The sequence below is a fragment of the Lipotes vexillifer genome, unplaced genomic scaffold (genome assembly GCF_000442215.2).
Source record: "Lipotes vexillifer unplaced genomic scaffold, Lipotes_vexillifer_v1.1 scaffold1306, whole genome shotgun sequence".
NCBI lineage: Eukaryota > Metazoa > Chordata > Mammalia > Artiodactyla > Lipotidae > Lipotes > Lipotes vexillifer.
Window position 1 is genome coordinate 57,768 of NW_006786512.1, and position 9,871 is coordinate 67,638.

Genomic DNA, 9,871 nt, shown 5'->3' on the forward strand with positions numbered 1-9,871 from the left:
GGAAAGAGTAGAATATTTTAACAAAACCTTGAGTATAAGCCTAATTTTGACTCATTCACAGAACAGCAAAAAATATGCGGTCCACAAAGATATTTTTTGTTCCATTTATTACTATGATAATAATACTAACTTTAGACTGTTTAGAGATTTGTTGTCCCCCAAAAGGTGAAAGTACTTGACCAAGCACTCAGGACTGTTGCCCTGATGCAGCCCTCAGGGGTCCAGTGTTTTTCAATCTTCTGTAAATAAATTCCCTTGTGAGACCACAGAAGGATGCTTACTCTCAGCAATTTCTACCCACAGTGAGACCACACTGTACTATTTTGCCAGTCAGTCCACTATACATACAAAGGTAAGATGGCCACACTATGGACAGGACAGGCGACTTGCCAAAGGTCTCACTGTGAAATAGGGAATAAGCAGAGCAATGGCCCTTGTCACTCCACTGCATTCTCCATTATAACTGAACACTCCTGCCAGGCAAAGACTGTAAGCACTTAACTCCAATATATGATTGCATTTATAAATTATATGCATGTTTTACTGTACTAATTATATACATAACAATCTAATATATATTATTAAATTACATATAATATACATCTAAACATACAAAAATAGAAATTATAAAAGAATGAGGTGAAATGACTTTTTTACATTTTATTTTGCATTTATTAATGCAAAACCCTTCTTGGTATCACTTTAAAATATTATATTAACTAAATATGCTTCAGTTAGTCTTCCAAATATTGATTGAACACAATGTGGGTAATGAGTTAATTCTGATACTCTGTTTCAAAGACAATCCAGTTGAAAACAAACGCAATCTGTATCTCTGAGGTAAAGATGACGTTCAACATCACACATTTTAAAGAAATTCAAGTTATGGCATTTTGGCTTAGATTTTAAAATCTTTTATAACCAATGTGGCTATTATACTACCTATATAGCATATATGTTTTTAACTTCTAAAAATGCACACATAAAACTTTCTTTCCGAAATCGAAGTTTCTCAGTCACAAAACTGGGTGAAAATAAATCCATTCTCATAGATTACGAATTATTTTCAATCATGACTCCTTTCAAAAGAATATGTTAAATTTAAAACTCACTGACTAAAAAGAGCTATGGTCCCAAATATGAATCAAGTATTGGGGAGGGGCAAGATAAGGGTATGGGCCATATGATATCACTGATATGTGGAATCTAAAATACAACACAGGGCCTTCCCTGGTGGTCCAGTGGTTAAGACTCTATGCTTCCACTGCAGGGGGCACAGGTTTGATCCCTGGTCAGGAAAATAAGATTCTGCACACCATGTGGCATAGCAAAAAAAACCCAAACAAACAAAAAACCCCGACACAAATGAACATTATCTATAAAACAAAAACAGACACACAGATACAAAGAACAGACTTGTGGTTGCCAAGGGGGCCAGGGGGTGCGGAGGGGGGACACCTGGGAGTTTAGGATTAGTGGATGTAAACTATTATATATCAGATGGATAGAGTGTGTGGGATAGTGTGGTCTTTGTGAGCTTCCACCATGGCGTACCGGGGCCAGGGCCAGAAGGTGCAAAAGGTGATGGTGCAGTCCATCAATCTCATCTTCAGATACTTGCAAAATATATCTCGGATTCAGGTGTGGCTTTATGAGCAAGTGAATATGCGGATACAGGGCTGCATCACTGGTTTTGATGAGTATATGAACCTCTTATTAGATGATGCAGAAGAGATTCATTCTAAACCAAAGTCAAAAAAACAACTGGGTTGGATCATGCTAAAAGGAGATAACATTATTCTGCTCCAAAGTGTCTCCAACTAGAAATGATCAATGAAGTGAGAAATTGTTGAGAAGGCAATGCAGTTTGTTTAGGTGTCCTTTGTTAGAAGTGTAACTCTAAAGCATTTATTCATATTGTTTTGCTCACCTTTATGTTATTACTAGATGACAATAAATGCTGTGGGATTGTTTTTATTTTTTAAAAAATGGATAAACAACAAGGTCCTACTGTATAGCACAAGGAATTATATTCAATATCCTGTGATAAACCACAATGGAAAAGAATATAAAAAAGAATATAGGGCTTCCCTGGTGGCGCAGTGGTTGAGAGTCCGCCTGCCGATGCAGGGGCCACAGGTTCCACAGAAACGAAGACCCAACACAGCAAAAATAGATTAATTAATAAACTCCTAACCCCAACATCTTCAAAAAAAAAAAAAAGAAAAAGAATATATATATGTATAACAGTCACTTTGCTGTACAGCAGAAATTAAACACAACGTTGTAAATCAACTACACATCAATGAAGTTTTTTAAAAAACTAAAAACAAAGGGAGGGTAAGTCATTAAGAGACACAAGCTACTATGTATAAAATAAATAAGCAACAAGGATATATTGTACAGCACAGGGAAATATAGTCATTATTTTATAATAACATTAAATGGAGTATAATCTATAAAAATACTGAATCACTGTTATACACCTGAAATTAATGTAATATTGTAAATCACCTATACCTCAATTAAAGAATCAAGTAACCACTAATTCCCTTATTCATACAAAAGCTTTCTCCTGTGTTCAAGCACGTATATTTTCTTTATATGCTCTTCCTTTAAAGAATGTTTATAAGCCCTACAAAATCCTATGAAAACTGCAGGATTATACTGTCTTTAATTCTTAGCTAAAAACATCTCTAACTATAAATATCCAAATGCCTTTTGAAAATGCCACCTCTGCCCTTATTAAATTGCATTCTATTTTTTAAAAAACATACAATATACAGTTACTAAGGGGTTTTTTTTTAGGCTTAGCTATCACTATAACTTATGGTTCACTTATATTCAGGTATGTAAATTAATATAATTAATGCTATAGATTTCATTTCATGAATATTCATAAGTAGAATGCAACTGTAGCTGCCATCTCTATTAATGACTGTGTACTGAATTTTTTAGCATTTAGGCTGAAAGAAAATCTCAGCACTAAGAAGATCACCTACCGTGAGCAAATGGGCCAAAGGAAAAGGCACTCTTTTCCTTAAGGTTATGATTACGATCATGGTGATATTTAACAAGATTAATTAAGTGTTTTTCAAAGCAAAATAAGAGTTGAAAATCTTAAATGATTTTACACCTGCTGCCTAAGCGTATGTGTATGATAGGAAATGAGGAAATGGCTCGAGAGCTCATTGAGAGAGGAGAAAGTTCTTGTACTTTGTTGTTAAATGTACCTTATCCTATAAATGAGAATTAGAGAAGGCAAGATCACGACAGTTAACAAGTCAGGCACCCTGCCCAAACCAAGCCGCTTCATATGCCAACCCAACGACGAGAACGGCCTCTTCCAAATGGCACACTGTTGACGGACAGAAGAAAAGGGAGGAAAAGCTGAAGTCTTTTATACTGAGCATGGGTTGTGGCGGGAGAGGGGAAGGCTAGACTTTACACCAACTAAAATGTATGACTGTAACAGCAAAATAAGCTTAGGGAAAATAAAATTCTTTTGTCTGCAAATCACATCTATGAATTTAATATGCCTGAATTTGAATTCCATACTCTTGGCCTCATAAAACAAGATTAAAACCCAAAGCTGTGACGATATATACTTTTTTCTCAGTGCGAGGTGAGGTTAAATTGTGTTAGAGACTGTAATAAGTCTTTAATTCTAATACTTTAAATGAGGTAAATGGCTAATAAATACATAAATAAAACTAGTATAGAAACCCAATCTCCTCTTTTTTGAGAACAGATTTCCATTTATGGTAAAACTATTGCAGATGACAGAGGTTAAAAGTTCCAAAAAAAGGAAAAGAATTAGAAAGTGAATTGTAACGTTTTCTCTTTACTCATGAAAACAAAGTTCTCAAGAAGGTCCATTAGAATGCAAAACACACAAAGAGACAAACTCCTATTTGCCTAAGAAATGCTATATAGAAAACAGAGAGAAAAATCATTCTAATAATGTTCTGACAGAACCCAAGCCAGCTTATATTCCAAAAGTTCTTTGTGTGAGTGGTCTGCAGCTTGAATGTAATTTCCCATAGAAACAAAACTTAAAAAAAAAAAGTATTTATATGCCCAAGCAGGTCCATCATAGATAATTTACCCCATACAGTTGAAAAAGCAATTACGTGGTATAAAGAAAAAAAAAAGAAGTTGCCTACCCATTCTCACATTGGGCTAGATAGAATTGGTCTTTAACCTCCAAAGCACTTCATGCTTCAAAAATGTCACATCCTCTTCTCTGCAACCCACCTCCTTTTATTTAACCCATTTTACCCAATTAAAAATTTCCAATTTTCTCATTGGTCATCTCTATACCACAACATATTTACCCATTCTACTATGGACACTTACTGCAAATAATGCTGCTATATACATTGTTGCATGTTCATTTTAATCAACATATGTACTTATTCCTGTTAGGTCACAGGATATATGTCTCTTCAATTGTAGTTGATACTCCCAAATAGTTTCCAAAGTTGTGATGCCAGAAGTTTCTGACAGTTCCCATTCCTCCACCTCCTAAACAACACTTGCCATTGTCAGAGTATAATATTGGCCAATCTAGATAATATAAAACAGCATCTAATTGTAGTTTTAATGTGTATTTTTTTCTGTTTACTAATGATGCTGAACTAACTTCCCATCCCATCCCCTCCCCTCCCCTCCCCTCCCCTCCTCTTCCCTTCCCCATTTGGATATCCTCTATCTTTCCCTTTTGTGTAGCCCGTCTTTTCACCCTTTCAGTGATATGTTTTAATGAACAAAGGTTCTTAAATTTAATGAAGTTCAAGTTATTCATCGTTTTCTTTATGATAGGTATTTTGTGTCCTGTTTGTGAAATCTTTGCTTATCTCTCGATTATGAATATAATCTCCTATGTTATCTTCTCTAAGCTCTCAGTTTAGAACATCCCAACTGGAACGTACTTTTGTGTATGGTATAGGGTGAGAATTTTTTTTCTATATGATATACATCAGTCATAATTTAAAAAAATACAACGTTGAATTTCAGCCGGCACAAAAATTTTAAAAGCAAAACATTTCAGGCAATAAAGAAGAAAATACAAAGATATAATTCTTCCTCACTTCCCATCCCCTTCCACCTGAGGAAAGTGGATGAAGGAGTTGTGTCATGTCTATATTTGAGCCCAACTTGGAGTCTGCTCAGATAGCTTTCTCGTATTTAACAACAATAACAACTGTAATAGCAGTTAACATTTATTGCATGCTTAGTAGGTGTAAGTGCATTATCTCATGTAATTCTCACAATAACCCTATGAGATGGATACTACTGTCTCTTCTTAATAAATGAGGAAACTGAGAAAGGAAAGATGTTACATAATCAGTCCCCAAGTTCTTAACCTCTGCCTCTCTCATAACTTCTATTTCTGAACTCACAGATTCTCCATCATGCACATGTGCTTTCATAACAACTTTCATAGATTGAGATAACAACAAAACATGCCTTCCTTCCTATTTTTTATCTAAGTTTCAAGTAAATTCCTATAGAGGAACACTCTACATAGAAAATGTAAATAATCATGTATTCATATTTGGTAGTATAGAAAAAATAAGAGAATCAAAAATGTCTTCTGGAAGTGACATGGAAACAGTTATGGTTAGCACTAATGTAATTCTGTGGCTTAGAGAATTTTAAAAAAACAAGTCAGTCACTAAAATTGAAGTCTATATGGCTGCCTTAGAATGCCTCATAAATCTAAAATACGTTAACTGAAAAAACCTGTTTCTAGACTGAAAACTGCAGAAAGTTTATTACTTTGTTTGCTATAATAACTTAGGCATATTTTTATATTATTCTACTTGGGTCCTAGCCTATACTCCTTACATAGCTTTTAATGCTACAAGAAAAAAGGAAGATACATTAAAATTTTTGAAAAAGAAAAAAATCTATTGATTCACATAACTTTTACAGAATGCAAGAACTTAAAGGATTCTTAGAAATATCTGCAGGTACTAATTTTACTAAATGAGAAAGTGAGGTCCACAGAAACTTGTACCAGATGCCAAGGACAGTAAAGGTCAGAATTACAATGGTTGTAACTAGGGATATTAACTTGAATCCCTCTTCCATAATCTTCATAAATCTATTTCTATGAAACTCTAAAAATTATTTATGACTTCTTTGAGTTTTACTTTCCCAGGTGTTGTTTTTACCCTAATTTACAGGGAAAAAATAGATTTAAAATCTTCATTTTATTTCTCTATTCCTAACCCTCAGCAATAAGACTACCCAATCTAGCTGATATGTGAAAGGAAAAATAATACAGTCTCTGACCTTCCTCCTTTGAGACCAATGTAAGAACACCCAGGATCTCTACATGCTCTCTGGAGACTGCAGATCCCTGTGCCATCCTACTGTTAGAGAAAAGGCAGAGAAGGCACTCTACCACCATCCTGGATGCCAATCAGAAACAAAGGGTAAGAAGAGTTAGTAGTGGTTTTTATCACTGCCCATTTTCTAAGTATCTGACAAGAGCTTTGAGGCCATCCATGCCAGCATAAAAAGCACCAGTGCGGCCACTGAAGGCAAATCATCTTCGAATCTGTCTTCAAAACAATTTCCAACAGTATCAGAATTACATCACCTTCCTAAGGAATCAGAAATATGAGCGATGCAGACTTAGGGCGCCAAAGATTACAAAAGTAACTTTCATTTATGGCCTCCAGGAAAATCGCTAGGGGCAAGAAAGGCAGGTAAAACAAAAAAGAGTGGCAGAAAGGCTTAGAAAGGAGGAAATGAGTGGGTTTTTTAAAATTCATCATATTGTTTTTAATAAGCTAAATGAGATATTCCCCAGTTACAAATATTAAGGACACCCCCAAGGAAAGCTCTATTAATAGACCTGTGACACTAAAAAGTATCTCCTTTTGGAATGCAATTTTTCAAACTTCAAGAATAAATTTTTATAAATGTGTACTACAATATATGAAATTAAATTCAGTAAGAACTCTTTAAATATTTCAATACATCTCAAGTTTTAAATAATTTTATTAAATTTTACTATAAATCAATGAATCGGAATAAATCCATCTATTTTTTTTAAAGGATCTGAGAAAGTGTAACGAAAAGAAACTTTGATGTCAGCAGATAAGAGTTTTTTGCTACTAAAGAGGCGAAATCACAGTGGGTTATGGATATATTTTAATTTACACACACCAGGCAAAGTATTAACATAAAATGTAGATATAAAAGCAATTATTTTCCATTTTCAATTTACTTACCTGACTACAAAACTTCTTGTTTATTATACAAAGAAAAGCTGGAAATTCTAATTCGTTTCAGAGGCAAAACCATCATTCCATGGAGTTCAAGTAGAAGAAAGATTTGCTACTGAAACTTCCCACAGTGAACCACACTTAAATACCTAGATCTTTCACTAGCACATGTGGCTATTCAACAGTGTGGTAGCAGTAAAGAAAAAGCAGACTTGGTCTCTTTCCATGGCAGGCCCATGTAGCTTTTTTCTCTCTCTTCTTGTCTCCTGTCTTCATCCCCCCTCTCCCCACACGCTCTCCATCTCTCCTAGCCTCAAAGGGCATCACAGTCTCCTAAAGAATCATGAGGGACACGGGTCTCATGTGTATTAGACAAGGACTAGCCCTCCTATAACCCTCACCGCCGCCCCGCGCACCAAAACTATATGACCATTGCTGCAAATGAGGCTTCCTCCAAATGCTCCAGAAGTAGGGCTTCAGTTTAAATCAGATTTTTAAAAAACTGTTCCGTTCCACTATTCAAGGTAATATCATGGGGTTTATTTTCCTACCAAGATAGTATTTTTGAAACCAGAAATAAGACTGCATTAACTTTATAGGACTCAGAGCTATTGTTTTTATCACTCAAACAAAAAACTAATATTATCAAAAATGTAATAATAATCAAGGTTTTCCTTCCGGTTCATTAATTAGATAGTTTTCCTGTGTTATTGTTGTAATCTATAAGACACATTCTCAGTGAAAGATTTATTTCAGTAAAGGAATGTTTTGTATTTTAAAAACCCTATAAATATCAGTTTAATGATACAAAATGAACTTAACACTTATCTTTAAATGTCACTAGACCAATGAAAGGAAAAATCTGTTACTCCTAGGGGTAGGGAAGCCAAGCCCATGTATGTCTGCACTCCTATTTCCCTCATCTTAATAAGCTAAAAGAAAAAACCACAAACATAAATCTAGTTGCTCCATAAAATACTCTGAGAGGGTAGGGGTAAAAGTTCTATAAAGGTAGTCTTTGAGCTAAGTAAAGTCATTCTGTAAAGCAGTTTTTAATTTTCATAGATTCAGGAGCCTGAGGCTGTCATGTACATATTACTTCGGCATTTTTGAAGGTGATTCTGTTTATGAGACTCCTCCTACCTGTCTCTGAAGTTCTGCCAGGTTGTAAGGTAAGGCCGCCTCAGCCAATGGGGCTATTCTCTCAATATCTGCCAAAGTCAAGCGCCTTCAGGCAAAAACACAGGAAAGAAAGAACTGTTAGATATCAACAAACTCCTCATACTAAGATCATCTTTCTTCAGAAAAAAAGAGGGTAAAAAAGAACTACGGTTTAAAAGTAGTATTTCTCTATTCACACAGATCATTTTAGTGAGAGAAAAAAAAAACTTTAGCCCCTGCTTGCCACACAAAAAGCAAAAGACTCTAAAGAAATAATGTGGAGTACACAAATTCAATGACTCCAAAGACAGATAATAAAATTAAAGAAATAATTCTTTCCAGAAGCAAAGTATAAACATTGACAGTTCATACCCACTAAATATATTCCTATAGCATACATATTTAATGCGTAAGTGCAAAGTCTCTTGAGAAGGATAAAAATAAGTGATAAATACCGGTTGCCTTTAAGGGGAAAAGGGAGAAGAGGAGAAGGGAGACATTGTTACGGCATATGCTCTTTTGAACTCTGAAGAGTTTTGAACTACGCGAATGCACTACTGTTTCAAAAAAATTTTACTTTAAAATAAGTACATTCCCTGAACTAGCTAGTACGTCACGTCAGATCCAGTTTTGAGAAGTACTTTTTGAAAGCATTTATTATCATGGAGGTACAATACCTTTACTAAAAATGTGAATTCTAGATGGATGAGACACGGCCTGATAGTTCATGTCAATCACCAAAGACGGGCTGGCTTATCCAGTATCATCTGCAGCTCAACAATTCATTATGTAGCATGAAGGTAATAAATCACCTATGTACACTCAACTTCTATTAGTCTTCAGTTCTAGGGTTAAAACCCATTTTTTCAGATATGCCTACACTTAAGTAACTACTACAGGTGACTAATAAAATCTCATCACTTAGCAGATCACACAGGTCCTACTGGGTGCCCAAAGACAAGGGTTTTTCATCTGGATTTGCATGAGACTTTGCAAATTAAATACTCTCTACGTGCTTTGGGTTTTCTCAATCTATAAAACAGGCATAAAACATCTGAGCTTAACTATGATGCTAATGTCACAGGCATATTTCAAGAAAATGATACTCCCCGACACAAAACGGTATATACTGTTTAGTAAAATCCCCATATTCACAATGAATCAAAAAGATTGTAAGATTCCTGAACATGTACTTCAACTTACTTTATAAACTTAGGCAAATGTCCATAAATCACTAAAAATTCCTAACACCTCTGGAGTCCAAATTAAATCAATTTTTCTGTCCCTCTCTTACTTTTTGTCACTTCCCTCTCCCCCTCCTCTATCATTTTTCTTCCTTTCCCGTTTCCCTCTCTCACACCTTACTCCCTTTCAACCCCTTACTCCCTTTCTTTTTACCCTCTCTCTCCATTTCTTCCCTCCCTTTTCCCTTCCCCTCCTCTCTCTTTTTTCCCCCCTTGTCCTCT

The 9,871-nt window shown here is 35.2% G+C and overlaps 1 protein-coding gene and 1 pseudogene across 3 annotated transcripts in view; one reads left to right on the plus strand and one right to left on the minus strand.

Moving 5' to 3' along the window:
• SLC25A12 (solute carrier family 25 member 12) overlaps positions 1–9,871 on the minus strand; it is a 91,848-nt gene that overhangs the window by 30,399 nt on the left and 51,578 nt on the right. For all 3 annotated transcript variants that reach the window (XM_007458832.1, XM_007458833.1, XM_007458834.1), the window contains one exon: positions 8,388–8,472. In XM_007458832.1, coding sequence (XP_007458894.1) covers positions 8,388–8,472 — 85 coding nt within the window. The remainder of the gene's footprint in view (positions 1–8,387; positions 8,473–9,871) is intronic.
• LOC103075367 (small nuclear ribonucleoprotein E pseudogene) lies at positions 1,546–1,824 on the plus strand (annotated as a pseudogene).